Source organism: Octopus sinensis, linkage group LG17, assembly GCF_006345805.1.
Source record: "Octopus sinensis linkage group LG17, ASM634580v1, whole genome shotgun sequence".
Classification (NCBI taxonomy): domain Eukaryota; kingdom Metazoa; phylum Mollusca; class Cephalopoda; order Octopoda; family Octopodidae; genus Octopus; species Octopus sinensis.
Window position 1 is genome coordinate 16,289,164 of NC_043013.1, and position 27,585 is coordinate 16,316,748.

A 27,585-nucleotide genomic window follows, 5' to 3' on the forward strand; every position below is an offset into this window, starting at 1 on the left:
TGAGTCATCTTCGTAGTCATAAAACGAGACAGATGAGTGACAACCTGGCCACTGGTGGTGGTGTAACACACCATACTAATCATATCTGTCGGGCATGTGGAAGAGAGTGTAATTCGGCAGGAAGACTTAAACGACATGCAAAGGTACATGAAACCCAGTTACAACTACAGCCGGCTATTACCAGTAAAGGTCTTAGTTGCCAATTTTGTACAAGACATTGTAGATCTTTAGCTGGGCTAAAAAGTCACATTCGATCACAGCACCAGTAACAGTTAAGCTTCGTGCAATGGCCATACTCGATAACGAGGGGGCAGCCATAATGTATGTATGTATGTATGTATGTATGTATGTATGTATGTATGTATGTATGTATGTATTTATGTATGTATGTATGTATGAATGTATGTATGTATATATGTTTGTATGTATGTATGTATATACGTTTGTATTATGTATGTATGTATGTATGTATGTATAAATGTATGTATGCATGTATATATGTTTGTATGTATGTATGTATGTATGTATGTATGTATGTATGTATGTATGTATGTCAGGTCACTTGTGAGGTTTCTCGTAAGTGCTACTGGGAACATAGAGTCCGATACAAACTATTGCATGGTCGGGTCATTGGCGACTGACACAACACCTCTACTTGGCTTGCCTGGTGGAGAATGTGGCTGGAAACCCAGCAGGACAAGACTGGTCAAATGGACGGATTTACCTTATATCACTAGCGTAGCTAGAGTGTGTGCCGCCCCAGAGCGGCCCTTCAGTTTGCCAAACCACTCCACCCCAACAAAAAATACATATTACATACAGCAGACCCAAATGTGGTGCCGCCCCACAAACGTACCGCCCATGGAGGACCACTCCCCCTCCTCCCATCTCTAGCTGCGCTAGTGCCTTCTGTAGGTTCAACGACTATCTTGCATTGGCACGAGCCTTCAGAAATTCCGGGTGGGTGTCCAGCGTGCTGGAAGACCATTGGGAGCGGGGCACTCATTAACTTTTGTTAAAACATGTTTCTAGAAGAAAGTCACTTACATATATTACATAGATTACATATATGCGTGGAGGCGCAATGGCCCAGTGGTTAGGGCAGAGGAATCGCGGTTGTAGGATCGCGGTTTCGATTCCCAGACCGGGCGTTGTGAGTGTTTATTGAGCGAAAACACCTAGAAGCTCCACGAGGCCCCGGCAGGGGGTGGTGATCCCTGCTGTACTCTTTCACCACTCTTTCTTCCGTTGGCTTGCTCACTTAGCCAGCGGGGTGGTGTCATTCGAAGGCTAAACGCATTGTGACCCGCGATGTGTAACATCTGATGGTCTGGTCGGTCCTGCATATATTTAATAGATATCAAATCAAATATATTCAGGAAATGGCATTGAACATTTTGGGGATCCTTTACTTGCGCTTGAAACCATGGCGCTCCCACTCTCCTGAGCCTATGACCCACATTGACGCGAGATATCTAGCATTGGTTTGTCCCTGGATCATGTCACTAGGGTAGGGAGGGTCTGCTAAGTGATGTGCAGCCTTATTAGACCTATTATTTTAGATTGTGCAGTCGCCGACGAGGGAACTATCCGATTCCCGATTGAGCAGGAGAGTACCGTAGCGATCATGAAATCCACTGACACCAACCCGGGTGAATCTGACAGTTGGTACATTAACTTCATGCACGGGCATTGTTGGCATTTTTGCATGGGCAATGGTCAGTGATGGTCTTCCTTGGTCACAAGTGGACAACATCATGTATGTATGTATGTATGATGTATGTATGTATGTATGTATGTATGTATGTATGTATGTATGTATGTATGTATGTATGTATGTATGTATGTATGTATGTATGTATGTATGTATGTATGTATGGATGGATGGATGGATGGATGTGTGTATGTGTGCATGCATGCATGTATTTATGTAAGTATACATGTATGTATGCATATTTTTTTGTTCTCTTTTTAATTTAGAATTAACTTTAACTGTCTACCTGCTTCAGGACCGGATTAAGACCCATGGAGGCCCTAAGCACTTCGTAATTCAAAATATAAACGACAACAAACCGTAAAATAATATTATTTTTTCAAAACAAAACAAAACGGTAAGAAGGAAAATAATGTTTATTTTTGTATACTTCTACTTTATGTATATTTGAAAAGTTTCCTCCTACTTTTTTGAATTGGGAAGTCTTTGTTCAGATCCTCAAATTAATCTTTGGTAACACATCTGCTGCATCTATAAAGAGATAAAGAGATAAAGGCGTCCTAGATGTTATTTTACCAAGTTTAAAGTGATTTCTTTTGTGCCGTAAACCATTTACCATTTCTGAGTTACCCCCCCTCCTTTCCTTGATGCCCTAAGCACGTGCTTATTTTACCTAATGGTTAATCCAGCGCTGTCCTGCTTGATAGTAAAGCTTCTTGCTTTGTTCATCGTCCTTTCAATCTTAAAAAAGTCTTGCAAATTTTTATTGTCCTAGATTTGCAAATGCCTTATCGATTGTTCATAGGCGTTTTCTTTCAACCTGGACAACGTTGGTGTTATGTGTTTATAAGTATTTATTCACATGCGGGCGTGTGTTTAAAACAAAATCATAGCTATCGTTAACAAGAAAGCAAATCCCACGCTGTCGCTAATTGTTTTTGGTGCCTGTGCAGTCGAGAGCAGACATATGACACCTTCTCGGTCATCCTACTCTTGACCCAGCACAACATCCAAGAGTAGGACGTGATTTAAAGTGCTTTGCTCAACACACAATGAGCAACCCTGTCCAGGAATCGAACCTATTATCTTACGATCGTGAGCCCAATATCCTTACCACTAGGCCATGCATATAGCAGAAGCCTAAATGAAATAGCAGCCAAATGACTCTCAAAGCACGACTTAACGTTTTAGAAAAGGATGGAATGTCTTTGATCATAGGTCAGTCCTGTGCCAGCAGTCTTATGAAAGAAGGCATTCCAATGACATAAGTATGTGTGGTGGGGAGATGTTAATTTGCAGGAAGACTTGGCTGCTATTTCTAGCAAAGTATGCGACCATGTAGAGGCTCCCTATTTAGAATGGTTTTCCTTTACGAATGTATCAGTATGTCTGTCTGTCTGTCTGTCTGTCTATCTATCTATCTATCTATCTATCTATCTATCTATCTATCTATCTATATTATACACACACACACACACACATATATATATATATATAATCAATAATAATAAAGGGTAAAATTAATTAATTAATTAATTAGTAATTCATAATTCCACCAAGTAGTATTCGGCATGTTAAAAGGACCATTTTCGGTAAATTTAAACAATATTTTTTTTATAATTATGAGTATAATTATAATTAGGGTTCAGCAAACTTTGCTTCGCCACATACCGAACTTTAGAAATAGCAGCCAAAGAACTTAGCTATTTCTTCTGAGTATATGTTGTCTGGGAGTTTCTTCTTATAGTAGAAGAAATAGCTAAGTTCTTTGACTGTTATTTCTAAAGTTTGGTATGTGGCGAAGTAAATTTTGTTGAACCCTAATTATAATTATACTCATAATTATAAAAAAAAATATTGTTTATATATATATATGCCCGTTGGTAGTGAACAAATGAGAGGTCCTCGGTACAAACTCTAGAAAATAAAAGTATATTTAAGTCTATTCAGTGGCCTGCTTACGACGAACTATGGAGTTTCCATGATGTCGGATAAACTTAGGGAGTACGTAAAACAGGCTCGTGCATCGAACTAAATCATATACATATATATATACATTAACGAGAATAATTAACTTTAACAGATGCTATATGTAGATGAGTACGGGTTGGGATAGATGCCTGCCTCTCGTTCTCTCTGCATGTGCGTGTTCGCGTACATGTGTCAAGGAGAAGCGAGTCCAACTAAGGGAAATAACTGCGTCCCACAACGTGACTGAACTATCACAAGTTTCTTTTCCCACGCACCACCATCGTTCTCTCTCTCCTTCTTTCTCTCTCTCTGCTGTAATCGTCAGTCAGCCGTATCTCAAGTGTTTGGTATCAACAACAATTACCACTGCCACAACCACCTTATACATATTATTCTCACTTTAACTACAGTACCACAGCTACTATTATTGTTATTATTACTACTACTACTACTACTACTACCACTACTGCTAATTCTGGTGTTGTTGGGGGAAATCTTGCGACCAAGACACACCGTTTCATCCGCCTCCTCTTCTTCTTCCTTCCACTGTAAAGTCAGTCCCGATACATTCATCCATACAACAAAGAAAAACAGATTCCACTTCCTAGAAACGACACCTTAACCACACAGTCCACCCTTAATAATGCACTGTGTTAGGCAGAAATCGGTGAGTGTTTTATCTCGCCAGTGCTGTGGTGGATTTCATAATTTAATCCCGGGATTCATAGAGCCAGCCCCGAAATGGAACCTACAACGTCAGCTTCGACGTACCAAAGTACTATCGGTGGCCAGCATGAATCCCCATGTAAAGGAAATGGAATACGCGGTTCGGGGACCAATTGTTATAAGGGCTGCGGAAATCGAAGCTGATTTAAACAAGGTAGGTACTATCTATCTATGAGAGTATATATTTGTATACACATATACATACACATGCATACGTATGTGTGTGTGTGTACGTATGTATTATATGTATATGTGTGTGTGTGTTGATGTAGGGGTTGGAAAACCTGTGATTAGACATCTCATCAAGGACTCCCACGCCTGAGACTACATTAATTAACCTATGACCATTTTTAAGACAGTGGAGTGAAAGTTAAAGGAAATTTGGCTGCTATATCTACCAGGTCGATATATTTGGGGCTGTAAATATTAATACTTTAATGTACGAATATATTAGAATGTACTTATGGGTATATATCTATTATGTATGTACATATTTATGAACGTATATGTATGTATGAACTTATATAAATTTTGTAACGTGTTGATGCAAATGAAATTATATTTTCATATATAACATAAACATGTACATCTTTTATTAGTAGATATATGTGTATATATGTAAATGTAGTTGTGTGTGTATGTATGTATGTATATATATATATATATATGTGTGTGTGTGCGTGTATGTATATAATATATCTGTATATATATCGTTTGTAGAAATGCATAAACCCGGAGAAGCTCACCCTAAGATGTTGAGCAGTTAATATTATAGTGGGGTAGGCCAGTTTATGGAGTTAACCAGGATTTCTCGCTCATAAGGGGTTTTACCTTACGGCGTATCTTCGGACCCCAATTCCTGCTAGCCTGAGACCTCTTTAAAATACGGAGGAGGAAAAGTTTCGTTTTTAAGGGTAAACCCCCTAGCTGATTATCTCCCTTTGCTAAAGTCAATCAATAATCCCCTAGGGTTTTACCCTTAAAAACGAAGTCTCCCCCCCCACCTCCATATATTAAAGAGGTGTCAGGCCATCAGTTTGCAGTCTGAAGATACGCCGTAAGGCTAAACCCCTTATGAGCAAGAAACCCAGGGTAACCACATAAACCGGTCTACCCCACTATAATAATATATATATATATATATATTGAGAGAGAGAGAGAGAGATTAGTGGTTGTACTTAACTACTTTAACTGTTTTTTTTTTTTTGAAAGTTAGTCTTGCGATATGCATCAAAACAGACAACTGGATTCTGGTGCAGCTCTCCAGCTTACAACCTTCAGTCAAGCCATCTAACCCATGCCAGCATGGAAAACAGATGTTAAATAATGATGATTATATATGTATGTGTGTGTGTGTGTGTGTGTGTGTGTGTGTGTGTGTGTGTAATTCATAAGTTTTTCATTGTTTCCAAAATCCATATAAGTTATTCCAGAGGAATCTCTGTTTTTGTGTGTAGTTCACATTGATTTTTGCCAAACTATATGTGTGTGTATGAGAGTACAGGTGGCACATAAAAAGCACCATTTGAGCGTGGCTGTTGCCAGTACCGCCTGACTGGCCTTCGTGCCGGTAGCACGTAAAAGCACCCACTACACTCTCGGAGTGATTGGCGTTAGGAAGGGCATCCAGCTGTAGAAACTCTGCCAGATCAGATTGGAGTCCGGTGCAGCCATCTGGTTCACCAGCCCTCAGTCAAATCATCCAACCCAGGCTAGCATGGAAAGCGGACGTTAAACGATGATGATGATGATTTTATATATATATATATATATATATATATATATATATATGTATAATATATGTATAATGATTTTATATATATATATATGTATAATATTTTAGCTCTTAGATCTTCCAGTGGTGTCAGCACTACAGGCAATGAGACTTCTGCAAATATCCCAATTGCTCACCTTCCTTTTGGCTCGACTTGGGCCAACCCCCATCACTAATGTGTCATCCCAGAACCTACTGCACCCTGTCTTGCTTGGTCTTCCCCTCAGCCTTTTCCCTCCTCCTGGGGTCCACTCCATCACAATGGTAGTTTGTCTTTCTTGTTGCAATCAAAGCAAGCAGCTGCAATCTTCTCATGCCCATGCTGTCTCTTCTCATCACCTCTTTGTTACTCACACACAAAACAATTAACCTAGATGAGATACAGTTTGCTTCTGTGCCTGGAAGAAGCACTACTGATGCTATCTTCATAGTAAAGCAACTGCAGAGAAGCATTTAGCCAAAAATAAAGATACCAGGCTATAGGAGAAGACACTTGCCCAAGGTGCCATGCATTGGAACTGAACCCAGAACCATGTGGTTGGTAAGAAAGCTACTTACATGCATGTACACACATACACACACCCACACACACATATTTATTTCAAACTTTTAAAATATGAGTGCAATGAGTTATAGCATCATTCAATTTCTACAAACATTGATTTATGCTTTAGTAATATTTTCCTTCTATATCTGTGTGTGTGTGTGTTTATATACACATACATGCTTGACCCATGCATACGCACTTGTTCAACCATTAGCAAACACTCACTAAATGAACCCAGTTTCCTTTCAGGATGTTGGCGAAAACAATAGTTCTCACCTCCCCACTTCTCAGCCACTAGTGTGGAACTTATGAATGGAGCTCAATTTACACATCATGTGGAGTGTGTGTGTGTGTGTATAATCGTATGTTAGATATTTTTGTGAATGTATGTGTGTATACGTTAGATTTGACCCTTCGTTTTACATAACGCCCAGTTTGTCCTCCTGTTCACCTTCTCACTTCTAGCCGTTGTCAATAACACCACTATTTCTTCCCTCCCACCAACACCACCATCATCAACATTGTAATCATTAGTTAATGCGTCTGTGTGCGTGTATGTATATATGTATGTATGTGTGTGTGTGTGCGTGCATAGTGAATAGTGGTTACGTTGCTATATATGTGTACAATAGCCTCTACCGTTGTGTGTGTACAGTAAGTGGTCTAATGCGTACGTGTTTACTGTTTCGACCTGCAACGTGTGTAAACAGTGTACGGTGCATTATAGCTGTATGTATTGAAATAGACTTATGTATAATTATGGATGTATGTATATTGTGTGTGTGTGTGTTATGTAAGTTTGTAAAGCGTGTTGGTGGTGCTAGCGGTGGTGGGTTGGGAATTAATGATTAATTAAACCGATAGATAGGACAAGGGAGGTGGGGTACTATTATCTCCCACCACCACCTTCATCAACCACTGCACATATCTTTAATTTAGCAATTCAGCGTTACACACACACATACACACATTCTATATATTATTTACACGTGTAAACACAAAAAGTTCTTATAACTCCAGGTCAATCTTTAATATAGTAAACCTATAATCAAGAGCATTCCAGCCGTGACCATTCTGCCTTTTCCCCCGTATACAGAGAAGACAGAATGGCTCAATGTGTCGTTTATTTTCCTCAGATCGTAGGTTAATAATAATTTAAGGCAGATTTGGCTGCTGTCTCTACCAGCTCCAACGATCACACGTTTGGAATACTTCCCAAATCTTTTTGTTGTCTTGAAATCCGGAAGTAGGGTAACTGGTGGTTGGGTGTGGATAGGCTCAGCGGCAAATAGTGTGGTGTAAACCACATGCGTGTCCCAGTTTCATCGGCATCTGCTCCATTCCCTCGCTTCTTTGCGATACCCTCTCTTTCTCTCTCTTTCTACCTCCCTCTTTCTCCCTTTCGCAGCCTCTCTCTACCACCCCATCTCTCTTATCTCTTTCATCCTCTCTCTCTTCCACCCACCTCTCTCTCTGTAACCAAGGAAGGCAAAGGGTCACTATTGGTACTCTCCTATTTACATAAACTATAGGCGTAGGAGTGGCTGTGTGGTATGTAGCTTGCTTACCAACCACATGGTTCCGGGTTCAGTCCCACTGCGTGGCACCTTGGGCAAGTGTCTTCTACTATAGCCTCGGGCCGACCAAAACCTTGTGAGTGGATTTGGTAGACGGAAACTGAAAGAAGCCTGTCGTATATGCATATATTCTTTTTATTAACATATATATATATATAATATATATATATATATATATATGTATATATGTGTGTGTTTGTCTTCCCAACATCGCTTGACAACCGATGCTGGTGTGTTTACGTCCCCGTCACTTAGCGGTTTGGCAAGAAAGACCAATAGAATAAGTTCTGGAGTCGATTGTCTCGACTAAAGGCGGTGCTCCAGCATGGCCGCAGTCAAATGACTGAAACAAATAGAATAGAATACATACATACATACATACATACATACATACGTACGTACGTACGTACGCACGCACGTACGTACGTACGTACGCACGCACGCAAAGTATGGCTGAACTTCGGCTCTTGGCGTGAGAATGCAAATTCTTAATTCATATGCTACAAACGATCACGATATCTAGAACTAAAAAGATCTGCAACATCTTCACAAAAAGCGGCCGTTTTTATATGTGAACTATAAAGCGTGTTAAAGATTTGTCAAGAAGGAATTGATTAATGACGTCATCGGACAATAAAACACTAGTTTCTACTTTGTTATACGTCATCAGTTACAGACAGAGCATAAATCACTCATTGCTCTGTAAGAACTATTGTTTCAGTACTCAAATCACAGCAGCTGAAAGAAGCCCGTTGTATGTATGTATATAATATGTGCATGTGTGTGTGTATGTTTGTGTGTCTGTGTTTGTCCGCCCAACATCGCTTGACAACCGAGGGCTCTTCGTTAACGCCCGACACCACTGGGAGGTGGCCCTCGAAGTCGCTGGAAATGGAGATCTCCAGGTCCAAATTCTTAAACAGCTGCTACTGCGGCTGTTACTACTACTACTACTACTACCACCATCACCACTGCTAACATTTACAATGGTTAATGGTAACACTTGAGCCAAGATGTAAATAAATAAAATAAAAAATGAAGAATTCATTGAAAGCACCGCTGTTTGTATTAGAGTCTGGTTATGTAATCTCATTGCTGATTAATTTACAAACGACCATGTTGTTGGTTTTGTGGGTTAATAATTTAATAATTTCAATGGAACCAATCATATGGCTTTAACAACAAAGACCAGAATTACTGATGTAATCTACTTTGGTTTTGTTCTTTAGTATCATTGCGTAGTTTCTAGCCATTATTTGGCACAGTTCTTGTATGGTTCCAGATTTCTTTGCTGTTGCTGTGATGATGATGTTGATGTTGAGCGAAGCGGTCTTCTGTAGTGAGAGAAGTCCGAAACGTGGTCCTTTGCTATTCGTAAGACCCGCAGAAGAGAAAGCAGGTCAACCCCCCGACACCGAGAACATCGACCGATGGATGAATGCGCATCCAGGCTCAGCGGTTGCATAGGAAGTCGGGGACAAGAAACAGGAAGAAAGAGTGAGAGAAAGAGTACAATAGGGGTCGCCACCACCCCCTGCCGGAGCCCCATGGAGCTTTAGGTGTTTTCACTCAATAAACACACACAAGCTGGGAATTGAATCCGCTGCCCTAATCATTGGGCCATTGCGCCTCCACTTGCTGTTGCTGTTTCTACTGTGCTAAGCCGTTCACTGACTTGTTCACTGTTATTATGAATAGCAATAACCAAGTCTTCACTGATTCAATGAACTGCATTCACCAATTTTTCACTGTTTCAGTGAACTACAATTAGGGATCTTTTCGGTTTGAACGGCAGTTTTTTCTAGCGGTGTCATATGAAATTGTCACCCATAATTATGACCCTAGTATCAATCTATTGCATTTCAATCTGTTTTAGGGTTAGGGTTAGGGGTGGGGGGAAGGGTATCTTTTTTTCTTCAGAAATGTAAATAAACCCAATCTTAAACAAGGGACATATTCATACAGCACAGAATATTTTCACCTCAATAGATGTCATTGATTGGTTGAAATTGAAGAAAAAAAACAACAAATATCTTACAAACTATAGAATTTTCTCAATAAAGCCAAGAGAAAAAGATGTTTTATAAACACATTCTATCAGTATACGAAGTTTAAAAGTGTTTAGTTACCTAGAAATTATGTTAAAAACTGCCGTTCAAAGCGAAAAGATCCACAATTAGTTTCAATAAATAAGTCACCAACTAACTATTCATTGTGTCTGGGGAGAGTCATTTTTTTTGTACCTTATTATGTAACAACACAAAAGGTTGCAAGACGCAAGGAAAATTTTAGGACAATAAAAATAAGAAAAACGCGGAAATTTTACCGGTGAGTGTGTTACATAATAAGGTACAAAAAGAAAATGATTCTCCCCAGACACAATAGAATATGCTTCAACACAAACTCATATAAAGAATCTTGCAAATCAAATCCAAAAACGAAATACAACTATTCATTGTTTTTAGGAAAGGCATCCAGCCATAGAAACCATGGTAGCAGACAACAGAGCTTGACACAATTTTTCTGTTTTGACAGCTCTTTGTCAAACCGTCCAACTCATGCCAGCATGGAAAAGGGATGATAATCACACACACACAATCTTGGTTGTCGTTTATCAGTTACTGCACGTGCACATATCACAAATATACACATAGCTGTTATATGTATACGTATCTGTAGTTTTAAGCACCACCACCACTACCCTCACCACTTTGTTGAAACACATCTGAAGTTTTCGTTACAAAATGGTTAAAAATAACTTCACATTTCTTTCAACTCGCCAAACATTCACCTTTTTACCAAACTTCAAAGTCAACTTGCTAAAGAATCTGTATTTTGTCTGTCTACCTGTCTGTCTACCTGTCTGTCTACCTGTCTACCTGTCTGCCTGTCTGTTTTCTTCTTACACATATCAATCCATCTGCCTTAGTTTCTCCTTATGTCTACCTTTCTATTTATTTACCTGTCTGTCTTCCTGTCTTATTATCTCTCTCTGTTTACCTCTCTCTCTTTGTTTTCTGTCTCTCTATCTTTCTCTCTGTTTACCTCTCTCTCTTTGTTTTCTGTCTCTCTATCTTTTTCTCTGACTATCTCTCTATCTGTGCATCTGTCTACCTCAATCAATCTCTCTGTCCTTTCTTACTCTTTCTCTCTCTGTCTGTTCTTCTCAGTTGATATTTTCTAGTTAAAATACACCATCATCATCATCATCATCATCATCATCATCATCATCTCCGTTGTTAGCACATACCATTATCTTTGTCAACACCCTACTTTCAGCAGCATCGGCAGAAGCTTCATAACTGTCATTGTAACTGACATTATTGACATTATTATCATTATCATCATTATCATCATCATAACCATCATCATATTCAGCTCTCTCTGCTAACAAATGTCAAACTTCATGTCAGTGTGTGTGTGTGTGTGTGTGTATGTGTGTGAGTGCATATGCATACTAATGTATTTGCATTTACATATCATCATCTTCATGATTTAAAACCCAAGCTTCCATGTTTAACCTTAGCTTTCATATTCTTCCTTTCCACAACTGGATTCCTTCTTGGAGTCCTTTTAACCTGAAATCTGAAGATCAACCTATGTTGAGAGGAGTTCATACTTCTGGGAAGGTCTTTGCATTTAGGAGCAACTATCTATCCTACTTTCTGTTGAGAATATAGTCATTCTGGCTTGTGTGGCCACCAGATTGATAGGTGATCATGTGTGTGTGTGTGTGTTTGTCACCCATCATCATGTTTATTTGTTTACATCCTCATAACTTAGCAGTTCAGCAAGAGAGACTGATAGAAGAGATACCAAATTGCAAAAGAAATGATAAGTACTGGGGTTGAATTGTTTGACTAAACCCTTCAACGCAGTGCTCTAGCATGGCCACAGTCCAGTGACTGAAAACAGGTCAAAGATAAACTCTCGATCCATTTGAAAAATTAACGAAATCCCATATAAACCAGGTATTTCTCATTATAAGTAAGATCAGAAATTGGTTAGTTGACAATAACCTTTCTCTCTTTCCATTGTCAGCAAAATGTTTTTAACCCTTCTTAGAAATTTGTATTTATTTATGGCTAAATATTGATAATACTATTATTGTAGAAAATAATTATCAGGTTTATTTATAAACTAGCAGTATCGCCCGGCATTGCTCGGGTTTGTTTCGAACTTGTAGAATTGGGATTTTTGAATAGTAAAAATTTTGCATTATGTAGCTTGTTATTCTCTTTAAGTGAACATTTTTCTGGTTGAGATACACCAAAAAATGGCAACACAGCAGTCAAAAAATAGTAAAAAATAGGGATTTTCATAGAAAAAAAAGCACCTTTTTGATGTAAATAATTTTTGGTGTTAACATGGTCCGATTTAAATTTTATCTTCTAAGGATTGAAGAGCAAGCCTTCTGTCATACTCTCAATTTTGGTCAACTTGCACCGCAGGGTCTCGGAGGAGATTAGTATTAGTTGAAGGCTACCAAACCTGCCATACAGAGACAACTTCAGCTTTGTATATATAGATGTCTATCCACCTTTACCTAGTTCACTCTGCTCTGCCTCTTCTACCTGGTTCCCTTTCCCCTCTTCAATCAACCAGCTTTTATTATCATACTTTTTCAAATTGTGCCCTGTCTCCAGTCTTGTCTTGTCATTGCTTGCTCTGCTCTTCACCCTGCAATGTTGTTCTTTGGACACTGAAGATTTGGCATGGTTGACTGGACATTCAGCCTCTTATGGCAACAATATGTTTTGACACTGAAGGAAAATACACACTCATGCATTTGCAGAAATATACACATGCAGATAAGATAGCAATATGGGATAGAAGCCAACCTCATTAGTGCTGGCACCACCAATACAAAACACCGAGTATACTCTATAAAGTGATTACTAAGTGAGCAAATATATTGCCAATTGCACCAAAGTAACCTTTGAAAATATTCTTAAACCCTTTGGTACTAACCTGCCTAAGACAACCCCCGGTTCTATGACAAAACTTTCTGCTCTAAAGTGATCTGAATTAAAACCTTCCTTTAAAATTCCATGTTAATTTAGGTTATAAAAACACAAGCCTACTTGCTTATGAACCACATGGTTCCAGGTTCAGTCCCACTGCGTGGCACCTTGGACAAGTGTTGTCTGCTATAGCCTCGGGCCGACCAAAGCCTTGTGAGTGGATTTGGTACACAGAAACTGAAAGAAGCCCGTCGTATATATATATATATATATATATATATATATATATATATATATATATGTATGTATGTGTTTGTCCCCCCAGCATTGCTTGACAACCGATGCTGGTGTGTTTACGTCCCCCATAACTTAGCAGTTCAGCAAAAGAGACCAATAGAATAAGTACTAGGCTTACAAAGAATAAGTCCTGGGGTCGATTTGCTCGACTAAAAGGCAGTGTGTTTCAATATAAGTATAGTAAATTAAAGGTTAACAACGAACAAGCTCTTTTTTCAAAATTCTTCATTATTTTAAAAATCAATTGAAACAAAGGCAGCATATTTCAAAAGAGACAGAGTGTCAAAAATGTTAATGGTGTGCTACAAATTGCACCAAAGTAACGTTTGGGAATATTCTTAAGAAATTCAAATTCTTAAAGCTGTAAGCTTGCATAGATTGGTCATTCATAACTGACTTGATCTTAACATTTTCTAAATGAGGAAACACTTTGATGAGGTGTATTTATTTAATGGCAATCAAGAAATCAGAATGGCATTTATTAAGGTAAAAAAAAAACATTAGTGTGGGTACTATTACCATGTAAAAAGCACTGGTGTTGGTTCCACATAAAAACCAAACTGGAAGGCGGCGAGCTGGCAGAAATGTTAGCATGCCAAGCAATATGCTTAGCAGTATTTTGTCCGTCTTTACATTCTGAGTTCTAATTCTACCAAGGTTGACTTTGCCTTTCATCCTTTCAGGGTCGATAAATTAAGTAAGTACCAGTTACGTACTGGTGTAATCGACTTAATCCCTTTGTCTGTCCTTGTTTGTCCTCTCTGTGTTTAGCCCCTTGTGGGTAGTAAAGAAATAGGTATTTTGTCTGTCTTTACGTTCTGAGTTTTAATTCCACCGAGGTTGACTTTGCCTTTCATCCTTTTGGGGTCGAAGAAATAAGTACCAGTTGCATACTGGGGTCGATGTAATTGACTGGCCCCCTCCCCAGAAATTTCGGGCATTGTGCCTAGAGTAGAAAAGAATAAAAACCAAACTGCCATATAAAACGCACCTAGTATACTTTGTGAAGTAGTTGGAGTTAGGAAGGGCATCAGGCTGTAGAAGGCAAAGCCAAGACAGACCATGGAACCTGGCCTTACCGGTTCCTACCAAGCTGTCCAACCCATGCTAGCATGGAAGGACATTAAATGTTATTGTTGATTATGATGATGTCTGTACATATCATGTGTCAATAAAATATTTGAACATTCATTAACGGAGTACATGGCTCCTTGAGCTGTGATAGCGGTAGCTGAATTTTGTCAGAAGGTAAAAATAGACAGAAGAATAGATGAATTCCTGTGTTAGCTGATTCTTTAAGAATATTGAGCAGATGAAGAATGTAACAAATAATCACAGCCTGAATTCTATCTGTCCTTCAGAGAACTAGATGATGTGGATAATAGAGAGTGAGAAAGTGCATGTGCGTGAGAGAGAGAGAGAGAGAGAGAGAGAAAGAGAAAGAGAGAGAGAGAGAGAGAGAGGGAGAGGCAACAGACAAAGGAAGGAATATAGGAACTGGCATTCCTGCAGCTGCTGTTGTCAACATCATCATCATCATCATTTAATGTCTGCTTTCCATGCTGGTATGGGTTGGATGGCTTGAGTGAGGACTGCAAGCCTGGAGGCTGCACCAGGCTCCAATCTGATCTGGCAAGGTTTCTACAGCTGGATGCCCTTCCTAATGCCAACCACTCCAAGAGTGTAATGGGTGCTTTTTATGTGCCACTGGCATGGAGGCTAATCAAGCAGCACTGGCATCAACCATTCTTGAAAGCTACTTTTTATGTGCCACCGGCACAGAAGCCAGTCAGGCGGCACTGGCCATGGCTACAGTCTCACTTAGCTTGCTGGGTCTTCGCAAGCACTGCATATCTCCAAAGGTCTCTCAGTCACTTGTCATTGCCTCTGTGAGGCCCAACATTCAAAGGTCATGCTTCATCACCACATCCCAGGTTTTCTGGGTCTACCTCTTCCACAGGTTTCCTCAACTGCTAGGGTGTGACACTTCTTCACACAGCTGTCCTCATCCATATGTAACACATGACCATACCAGTGCAGTTGTCTCTCTTGCACACCATATATGATGCTTCTTATGTCCAACTTTTCTCTTAGGGCACTTACATTCTGTCGTATATGCACACTGTCGTGTCTTACTCACTTACGTTCTGGTGTTTGCTAAAATTTTCTTAGTGCCCCCTCCCCCTACTACAACCCCACTCAGTCATGGGTCTTGTTTTTGTCCTACAAGTTACTTGATGACTTCATGAAAGAAGCATCCAGTACACTGTAAAGTAGTTAGCATTGGGAAGGGCATCATGTCATAGAAAATCTACCTCAGTAAATTCCATCTGACCTGTGCAAGCAAAGAAATGTAGACATTCAAATGATGACAACAATGACAGTGATGATGATGATGATGATGAATGGTTAATTTGATGCACACTCACACTGTCCCATCCTCTCCCTACATACTCATCTGTGTAATTTGTAATAGTGGCTGTATGATAAGTAGCTTGCTTACCAACCACATGGTAACGGGTTCAGTCCCACTGCGTGGCACCTTGGGCAAGTGTCTTCTGCTATAGCCTCAGGCCGACCAAAGCCTAGTGAGTGAATTTGGTGGATGGAAACTGAAAGAAGCCTGTCGTATATATGTATATATATATATGTGTGTGTGTGTCTGTGTTTGTCCCCCCAGCATTGCTTGACAACCGATGCTGGTGTGTTTACGTCCCCGTAACTTAGTCGGCAAAAGAGACCGATAGAATAAGTACTAGGCTTCCAAAGAATAAGTCCTGGGATCGATTTGCTCGACTAAAGGCGGTGCTCCAGCATGGCCGCAGTCAAATGACTGAAACAAGTAAAAGAGTAAAAGAGACATGTCTGTGTTCTCATACATCATTTTGTGACACACCTGGACACCTTTACCTTTTTACTATCAAACCATCCAAGACTGCCCTTAATTCTAGGATACAAATTTGCTTTTCTAAAGCAATTTAGAATAAAATCTTCCATCAGACTTTCATATTAACTTACATTTCAAACACAAATTTAGTAAAGCTATTTAACTTGTTTCTTTGTTATTTTCAAAATTAATTGTAACGAAGTCAGTGCTTTCATCAGAAATATTGTAACAAAAAGGGTTAACAGTGATGTTTCCTGAAGTTGTTGGGTGTTTGGGGGAGGGGGTCTTTCAACAATCAGCCTCCCTCATCCAACATTAGTTGGAATGGAAAAGTGCATGTAAAATGCCAAGGATAATGAAGGTGTGTGTGTGTGGGTGTGAAGGTCAGTATGTGTGTGAGTGGGTGTGACTGTGTGGGGAGAATGCATGTGTGTGTGTGTATGGTTTGTGTGTGTGTGTGTGTGTGTATGTGAGAAAGAGAACAAGTGTGAATGTGTTTGTATGTTTGTGCAAGTGTGAGTGTGTGCATGTACGGGGTGTGTGAGTGTGTGTGTGTGCGTATGTGTGTATGTGAGAGAGAAAAAGAGAGTGAGTGGAGGTAGTGTACAAAATTCCTTAAAGTATAAGTTACACATTTTAAATAATCTAAAAATAAGTATGTGTGTGAATATATGTATGTGCGTATGTACTTGTGTGTGTGTGTGTGTGTGTGTGTGTGTGTGTGTATGTATAACTGTATGCAGAGAGAGTAAATGGTTTATCCTTCACCAATTCCTGTTATAAAACACATCCAATTATGTCTGGAGATGAAGGACAACATAATAAACATTCAAACCCTAAACTTTAAGAACTCTTACATTCTATCATTTCGGTGATAAGCACCATTCTATTATTATATTCACCCTCAATAACTTCCAGATAAATTCTTCACCATTTGTTACTACGACCTTTCAGGAATAACCATCCCGAGAAGACAAGCTGTCAGTAGATCAGAGAACTTCCCCTGTTACGTAAACCATTGAATTAACTCTATTTTTATATATTTATTTGTATCGTTGATTCACTTACTTGTTTTATTTTTGGGATGTGTGTGTGTGTGTGTGTATTTGGTTTGCAAGATTCTTGATGTATGTTTGTTGAAACAAATTTTGTTGCGTCTTGTGAGAGTGATTGTGCCAATAATAATAATAATAATGCACGCACAGAGAGGTTCAGTTCCACTTCTTTATTGTTAGTCAACTGGTTAACTATCTGACTAATTTGTTTTTGCATTTGGCTTGCAACATTCTTTATGTGAATTTGAGTGTTGAAGCAAATTTTATTGTATCTAGGCAGAATCACTATTCCAATATCAATGCATGCAATGCTTCAGTTCTACTCCTTTATTATTAGTCAATTAACTAATTGATTGTTTGTTTAACAAAGCAAACGACTTACTGGGATCAATATGTTCATCTAAACCCTTCAATCGATTAGTTAGTTGGAGATTTAACCAACTGAATGATAATAATGGAGTGGTATTGAACCAGTGCATGTCTTCACAATATTGCCTTAATGTCTCTCCTTAGGCACAGCAACTAATTAAATGATCATTTGTTTAATGAGCTGGTTAATAAATCAATTGGTTGTTTATTAGTTAAAGTTCTTTCAATGCTGTTCACGAATTTGTATATATATATATAATATATATATATATATATATATATATATCATCATCATCATATATATATAATGAAAATAATAATAATAATAATATGAGGGAATATTATTCCAAACTTACAGGGAAAAATTCAATTTAGAAATACTAAATCAAATTTCACAAAATAAAATATATATATATAAATTAGAAAAAAAAACACCTTTTATCAATTCAATTATGAAAAATTAAATTATACCATTTAGAAAAATTACATCTTATAGAAAGATTAAATATAAGATAAAACATATAACAATGATTAAGTAATGTGCAAAATAGTAAATAAAACGTGTTTCATTGGACTGCAGCCATGCTGGGGCACTGCCTTGAAGGGTTTAGATGAAGATGTTGACCACAGTACTAATTTTTTTCTTTTTTTAAGCCTGATATATATTTTATTGGTCTTTCTTGCCAAAGTGTTAAATTATGCAGATGTCAACAAACCAACTCTGGTTGTCAAGTGGTGATGGGAGACAAACACAAAGACAGACAGAGACACATGCTTATATTTATATACACTCACACATACATACACAATGGTTTTTTTTTCAGTTTCTATCTATCAAATCCACGCAAGACCTTGGTTGACCCAGGGTTATAGTTGGAGACACTTGCCCAAGGGGTCACACAGTGGAACTGAACACAGAACTATGTGGTTAGGAGCAAACTTCTTTCCACACAGCCACAGTTGGTAGTGACATTAGAGGATTGGATATTATATTTCATGATTGCTGTTCTGATCTTTTAGGTCTTGGGTTCAAATCACACTAAAATCAATTTTGGTTTGCAGCCTTTTGCAATTGACAAAAATAAAGCACCAATCCAACACAATGGATTGGTCGAACTGTAAGAATGTTAGACCTCATGGCTTCTATTTGTTTTAGTCCTCTGTGTTCTGAGTTCAAATCCCTACATTGTTGGTAGATTTAATCTGTGGCAGTGCCATTAGAACATGAAATATCTCATAGTTTTTCATCCGATCCTTTAGGCTCTGAGTTCAGACACCACCAACTTTGCCTTTAACCTTTTAGTATTTGAACCAGCCATATCTGGCCCAAATATTCTACCTGTTTTATGTTCATACCAGCCAGATCCAGCCTTATATACCTACCCTACAACAACAACATCATTCTAAAAATAAACAATCATATCATTCAAAATCTTGAAGCTAAAAGATAATGCCTGATTAATTGTAAACAATGTAAGTAAATAAACAGTATTACACTTGACAGAGTAATCCGAATGATAGAAGATTAAACCTTTTGGCAGTGAGGACATAAGGAATTGATAAAAATTGTCAGTGTGAAGAGATGGATTGGCAGAAGAGTAAATGTCTAGATGTCTTGCATTTGCAGTATTTGTTCCAGCTCTTTGTGTTCTGTGTTCAAGTCCCAGCATGGCCCACTGAGATGGTACACTTAATCAATTGCCCTGTTTAACATTACCATCTAGTATGGTGGTTCTCAACCAGGGTCCACATGAATCCCAAGGATCTATATAAGATTTTTGGGGGCCCACGTCAAAAAATAGTAAATTGGAGTGATAATGGGGTAGCTATTCATGTAAAAACAATAAAATAATGAGTTGATTAGATTAAGTTTTGTTTGTGGAATACAGATGCTTTGAATTTGCTTCAGAAAGAAGTCTACGTTTGTGATGGTTAGTTTGAGGGGGGGGGGGCGCTAGGAATGTGACCTAGGTGTCATGGGGGCAGCAGCCTGAAAAAGTTTGAGAACTACTGCTCTACATGGTTACTTGATCAGTTAGAAATAGCAGCTAAATTTCCCTCAAATCAAACTACACCATGTTAACTAAAGAAGGATTCATATAGTGTAAACAATGATATACACACTAATATACACAACAAAAATACTGGGTGGTCACAACTGGAATGTCTTTCATTCCATGTCTACCCAATTATGGATGATCTAGATTTAAACAGCACCGACAGCAGCAGTAGCAGCAACAATGACTATAATACCACAATTCACAAACCTTGGTGGTGCACGAAAATGCAGATATAATTAATGTGTGCATCTTACTGATATTTCATGAATAAATATATAAAAGGAAGGTTACTGCAATTAAAAAAAATTGTTAATTTGCTGGCGTGTGAAGATGAATAACCTTGTAGTTAGTAATAGCACAATAATAGAGGCAACATGACAATAGACTCAGAGAGAACGGTAAACTTTTTAAAAGAAATCTGATACATGAAACAGCTGGGATTTCCTTAGAAAAACTTGCCTGTGTAATGTCTGGCAGCAGTTTATATTAGATTGTTGTCTTCATTTTAAACCAGTTATACTCTTTTACTCTTTTACTTGTTTCAGTCATTTGACTGCGGCCATGCTGGAGCACCGCCTTTAATCGAGCAACTCGACCCCGGGACTTATTCTTTTGTAAGCGCAGTACTTATTCTATCGGTCTCTTTTGCTGAACCGCTAAGTAACGGGGACATAAACACACCAGCATTGGTTGTCAAGCAATGCTAGGGGGACAAACACAGACACACAAACACACACACGCATATATATATATACATATATACGACGGGCTTCTTTCAGTTTCCGTCTACCAAATCCACTCACAAGGCTTTGGTCGGCCCGAGGCTATAGTAGAAGACACTTGCCCAAGGTGCCACGCAGTGGGACTGAACCCGGAACCATGTGGTTGGTAAACAAGCTACTTACCACACAGCCACTCCATTAAATATATTAATATTTAACACTTTTCGTAACATATTTCTGTTGAAATATACTGCCATTGTGTTAAATAATTTTGAACACAATGAAGAATTTAGTTTAATAAATCTTGTCATTATTGATCTGGTGTTTAGAATATGAATTAACATGAAATCTTGATGGAAAGTTGTAATTTCGGTTACTTCAAAGCAGGAAGTCTGTATCACAATATCAGGTGATTGGTATCAAAAGAATTAACCTGTCAGTATTTAAACTAGCTATATCTTGTCTAAATATTCTACCTGTTTTAAAAGTGGCCAGACCTGACACATGCTAGCAACCACCTGATGTCCAACTCAGGTGGGACTCTTTCTATCTTAACTCAAAAGGCCCTCATCTCTAAACAGAGTGAGTAAAGGGTAAAATCTCTTACATATAGAGAAGTTATGGAGTGATTCATTATAAATGTATCACTCTTGAAAAGGACCTCCATGCTCTTGAATTGTCTCAACTTTGACACATGATCTATATCTGCTCCTATTTCTTCCAGGGCTCTTACCATCTGGGTCACTTGTGTCACTGATGTCACTAAAACCAAATGTCAGGTTAGAGCCAACATACAGCAAGTGGAGATCCTCTTTCTGACCATTGCTGCTAAGACCTCAGCTGGGACAACAATTTGTGCTCTTCTCCCATTCAGCTTCAGTAATTGTTTAGCCTCTGTCGATCTTCTCTCCTTATCACTTAATAAGAGCTTAAAGAACTGCATTATTTATGCTGCCGACCCAGCAAAAGATTGCCTATCCAAGAAGTTGCTTCCACAACTCTCTATCTTCTTTGTTATTAATTTTCTTATTCTTATTATTGTTTTTTTTTTACTACTGCTGTTGCTATTGTTGCTGTTGTTGTTGTTGTTGTTACTGTTGCTTTTGTCGTTGTTGTTGTTGTCACTGCTGCTATTGTTGCCGTGGTGATGGTGGTGATGGTTGCTGTTGCTGCTACCACTTTTGTTTGCTGGCATGTGAGTTGGAATCATAACTGTTTTCTCCTCCACTTTGCAAGCATTGCTGTTGTTTACCTTGATTTTGTTAACATTGTTCTTGTTGTTGTTGTTGTTGGTGGTGGTGGTGGTGGTAGTGATGGAGATGGTGGTGGTATTGTGGAGACTCCGCTCTCTAATGCAGCTGGTAGTTGTGGGGGGATCTCCTGCTCTTCATTCACACAATTTGTAGGCTTTTAACCTCATCATAATTTTGAGGCAAAAATAAATAAAAGAAAAAAAAAACAAATGTGAGGAAAAACTGCATCATAACAATTATGTCCTTTAAGGTACAATTTGGCAGTGCCCACCTTCATTAGGGAATTGAGCAGAGTGGGGGTGGGGTTTATTTAAAGTTCTGACAAATATTAATGAAGGTAATCAGGTCATTTCCAACAAAATTAATCAAACCATTGAGAGCTGATGCAAATACATGTAAACAACCAATAATAATAATAATAATAATAATAATAATAATGGTTTCAAATTTTGGTACAAGGCCAGTAATTTTGGGGAGGGAAAAGTTGATTATATTGACCCCCAGTACTCAACTGGTACTTATTTTTATTGATTGCAAAAGGATGAAAGGCAAAGACAACCCCATTGGAATTTGAACCCAGAACATAAAGACGGACAAAATGCCACTAAGCATTTTGCCTAGCATGCTAAGGATTCTTCCAGCTCGCTACCTTAAAAATAATAATAATAATAATAATAATAATGATAATAATAATAATAATAATAATAATAATAATAATAATAATAATAATAATTTCAAATTTTGCCTCAAAGGTAGCAATTTTTATGGGAGGGGATGAGTCAATTACATCAACCCCAGTGTTCAACTGATTTTATTTTTTATTTGACCCTGAAAGGATGAAAGGTAAAGTCAACCTCAGCAGAAATTTGAACTCAGAATGGAGTAACTGGTGAAATACTGCTAAGCATTTCATTCAGTGTGCTAACAATTCAACCAGCTCGCTGCCTTAATAATAATAATAATAATAATAATAATAATAATAATAATAATAATAATAATAATTGCCCTGATGCAGTACCAGGCAGTGGCTCTCATGGCTTCTGATCTTAACTGATTGGAAGTGTTATCATGTACATTGTTTTGTCTTGGTATAAAAGATGGACTACAGCAAATATTCTGCTCAATACCACAGATTTGCTTGTCAGTTGTTTGACCTTAACCAGTTGAGCATGTCCCTTAGTGGCTGATGATATGTGCATCTCTGATCACGAGCAGAAGTAGTGGGAGAGCATCATAGCCATGTGTTGAGAAGGATTCTTTGGGGTTTGAATAATTCACCTCTGGAAACATGGGTGTTTCGTTCAACGTCCTTAAACAACCCTTATTCAGGGACCTTTTGAGCGGGATGGGTTACTCGATCTGAAGAAAATTCTAACTGGGCCCCACCTGCAAGGTCATGTGCTGTTTATCTTGATATGAGATCACCATGTCGCGCACATATGGTTGTGATGCATGTGCCTGGTATACCCTTATCAGATGGGTAGTCATGATGGGTATACTGGGCTTCGTATATTTTACCCCAGTGTCACTTTGATGGCATGCACTGCTCTCTCACTCAATAATAATAATAATAATGATAATAATAATAATAATCCTTTTTACTGGAGGCACAAGGCCTCAAATTTGGAGGGTGGGGACTAGTCGATTATATTGGTCCCCAGTGTTTCACTGGTACTTAATTTATCAACCCCGAAAGGATAAAAGGCAAAGTCAATCTCAGCAGAATTTGAACTCAGAACGGAGCAATGGGTGAAATACTGCTAAGCATTTCATTCAGTGTGCTAACAATTCTGCCAGCTCGCTGCCTTAATAATAACAATAATAATAATAATTGTAATAATAATGATGATGATGATGATGGTGGTGGTAGTGATGGTGGTGGTGGCAGCTGCTGCTGCTGCACTCTTTCTATGTTAGGTATAATTATTATTTTCTGTTAAAGTGGTGGTGTTGGTGATTGGACAGAACTGTTAAATTTTTCGACAAATGGCTTGCAGTAATTGTTCTGAGGTGGGTGTGTGTGTGTGTGGAAGGAGATGTAGGTTCTGTGAACCTGTACATACATATGTATGTGAATATTTGTACGTGTTTGTGTGCTCCCTCTTCTCTCTTTCTTTCACTCACTTTCTCTCTCTTTACATACACACACATATATATATATATATATATATATATATATATATATGTGTGTATATATATATATATATATATCAACCCATGCTAGCATGGAAAGCGGACGTTAAATGATGATGATATTTATCTGTGTGTGTGTGTGCATGTGCGCGTGTATGTACATGTTTGCACTCACGGGTGTATGTATGTGTGTTTCAGTATGTGTGTGTGTATTTTTATTTGTACTAAGTGAGTACACACACACACACATGTCAACATAATGATTTATGATATTGGCATGAAATGTTTAAGGAAGATTAGAGATGTTTAAGAAAGATTAACGAAGTTATGATGGTCACGTTTGTCTTAAGAATACAAGCTGTAATATGAGAATAATAAGGTTTGTAGAATCAGACATTATATTATCTGCTGCATTTTTAGTCTATGGCTCTTTAGAAATTCAAATCCTACATCTGAACTCTATCTGCCATTCTTCAATATGATAAAATACCAACAATGTACTGTGGTTGATTTTACAGACTACATCCCCTTGTGCCATTTTGTGTGGTCTTGTACCCAGTTCTTCATGTTCTGAGTTCAAATCCAGCTAAACTTTATGTTCTGGGTTCAAATCCAGAATCGTAAGCTCACCAGACAAAATGCTTAGCAGCATTTCATCTGTCTTTATATATCTGAGTTCAAGTGCTGCTTAGGTTGTCTTTTGCCTTTCGTCCTTTCAGAGTCAATAACATAAGCACCAGTTGAACACTGGGGCTGATGTAATCAATTTACTCTCACCCTGAAATTCCTGGGCTTGTGCCAAAATTTGAAACCATTACTATTATTATTGATTTGACTCAGTTCAGTTTTATACCTGGCAGGATATATGTGGGTAGTGGGTTACTACCTGTAACCTTAGGTATCCAGTAACTTTCAATAGACTTTCAAGTGCTTAGAATCCTCCTGATAATTTTTCCTGTCCCCAAGAGGCAAACTTTCTGTCGAATATCTCTGGATATTCTATTCCAATCTCCTTCACCCATTTCACTATGTATAATATTTGGTTCCCAATGAAACAATTATTATAGGCCCAACCTTTACCGTTTTTCCATTCCAAAGTCCGTGTCTTAGGATTTGTCAATGTGAAAATACTGATTCTCTTCAAACTCTTTCAAAACTGAAATTTAACAATAAACATCCAACTTGCTATTACTTGAGATCTCTGGGTGAGACTTGGAACAACTCTTATAAAACAAAGCAATAATAATAATAATGATGATGATAATAAAACCCCCGAAACCCCAAAATGGCAGAAATTCAAAAGATAGTGCTCTTGGGAACTGCTCATATCCTATGCAAAATACTTTCTATATAATCTCAAGTTTTAAAACAAACATAATTTTCTTATGGTTTCTTAAACATTCTCTAGAACAACACTATGTACAAAACCAAAGATATGGCACCCTAGGCATAACACCAATGTGAACTTCCAACTTGTTGTCTCTTGAGGTCTCTGGATGAGACTTGGAACCAACTTGTGCAAATGTAAAGCAAAAGTCAAACATAAAAAATACTAATAATAAGGGTTTCAAATTTTGCCACATGGGCAGCAATTTTGGGGGGAAAGGATGAGTCAATTACATTGATCCCAGTGTTCAACTGGTACTTATCTTATCGACCTTGAAAGGACAAAAGGCAAAGTCAACCTTGGCGGAATTTAAACTCAGAGAACATAACGACAAGTGACATGCCACTAAGCATTTTGCCCAGCCCAGCACACTAACAATTCTGCTTATTGTCTGCATTGAAACTACAAAAAGTGATATTGTTTTGTGTAATATCATACTATGTAAACACTTGTGTCAGTTGACAGAAAACCTATTACTATGTAATCAATCTGTGTTTGTTACTGACAGTTTGTGGCCTGTTGCTGTGTAATCTTCCAGACCATATCTAGTTAGTTGTTGTTGCTGTTTAGCCCCGGGTCAGTTATGATCAAGGAAGTCTATAGAATACATGCAGCAGATTATATTGTCACTGCGTTGTCCAGTGACACATATAGTTAGTAGTAGTAGTAGTAGTAGTGTGAAGGTCTGTGGCTTAGTGGTTAGAGTATTTGGCTTATAATCGTAAGGTCTTGAGTTTGATTCTGGTTGTTGCTCCAGTGGTAGTGGTCGCCGCCGCCACTGCTGCTGTTGTTGTTTAGCCCCTGGGTCAAGCTTACATGCTACCACGTCACTCATGAGTGAGTATAACTTGGTAGATTGTATCACACTTTCACTAATTGTTTTAGGTGCCTCTGTAATCACTTGTAGATATAAACACCTTTTCTATTGTCATACAAGCAGCATTATTCACTTTCTATATTGTGTGAAAACACGAGAAAAATATTACTTTGGCCATAAGAAATATTATTTTGTTTGGTATGGGCTGGTGATAAGAAGGGCATTCAGCTATAGAAGATCTACCCTGATAAACTCCTTCTGATCAGTACAAGCTTGGAGAAGCAGAGGATAAAACGACAATGATGATGATATATTATTTGTTGAGGGGCTACAAATGTCACTCATGAGCCTAGACACCTTGGCATGAAAGTCTGTGCTCCTTAGTTTCTGCTATAGTTCTCAGCGAATAAAAGATTGTAAACCATGCCAGCATGGGCAACGGACGTTGAATAATGATGATGATGATACATGCTCTGCTTTACATAATGAATCTTCTTTCTCTGGTTTGTAGAGCCAAGTGTTTGTACATGCAAGTGTGAGTGTGTGTGAATGTGTATGAGTGTGTGTGTGTGTGTGTGTGTGTAAATATATATATATATATATATATATATACACACATATATATCTATATGTATAGATATATAGATTGTTGCAGATGTATAGATATATGAGAGCGAGCGAGAGTAAGGGAAGGAAAGAAAAGAGAGGAAAGAGAAATCTAATCATTTAGTTTAGTAATGTGACTATTAAATTAAGGTCACACACACCACATGTGCATGTGCGTTCACACATTCACTCACACCGCTTAGCAGTAAAGAGTTAGTAAGGATGTTTCAGCACATTATTCATCAGTCGGAAACCAGCTATTATTTATTGTCATTCGACTTATTTAACATTAAGTGACATTGAATTTCGTTGTCGCATTATTTATATGCATAAATAACAAAACAATGCCACTGGACATTTGTATACATAAGTGGGTACAGGACAATGACTCTTGTATAAAGGCAAGCAAAAACAAGTATAAAAGAATGTGGTGGTCTCTGGGTTGGCAGAAATTACTGAGAGATGGTCATAGATTTGATTGAATTGTTAGAGTTGTTAAATTTGTGTTGAGGGTAGAGGATCATTTTCTGGGAAAGGTTGTAATTAGATTCTCTTCTGTCCTTGCATATGAACTTAACCAAATTAACAAAAGTTCACTACATGAAAGACAGCTCTCTTTGGATTGCTGTGCAGTCTTGGTATGAATCGAGTTATAATGTTAGTGATATTTTTTTAGAAAATATAGAGATCATCATCATCATCATCATCATTTAACGTCTGCTTTCC

The 27,585-nt window shown here is 38.1% G+C and overlaps 1 protein-coding gene across 1 annotated transcript in view; it reads left to right on the top strand.

The window, feature by feature from the left end:
* Positions 1-3,959: 3,959 nt before the first annotated feature.
* LOC115220843 (alanine aminotransferase 1) overlaps positions 3,960-27,585 on the top strand; it is a 65,214-nt gene continuing 41,588 nt past the window's right edge. Inside the window, exon 1 of the mRNA XM_029791023.2 lies at positions 3,960-4,565. Within this exon, the coding sequence (XP_029646883.1) occupies positions 4,329-4,565 (237 nt within the window). The 5' untranslated portion in view covers positions 3,960-4,328. The remainder of the gene's footprint in view (positions 4,566-27,585) is intronic.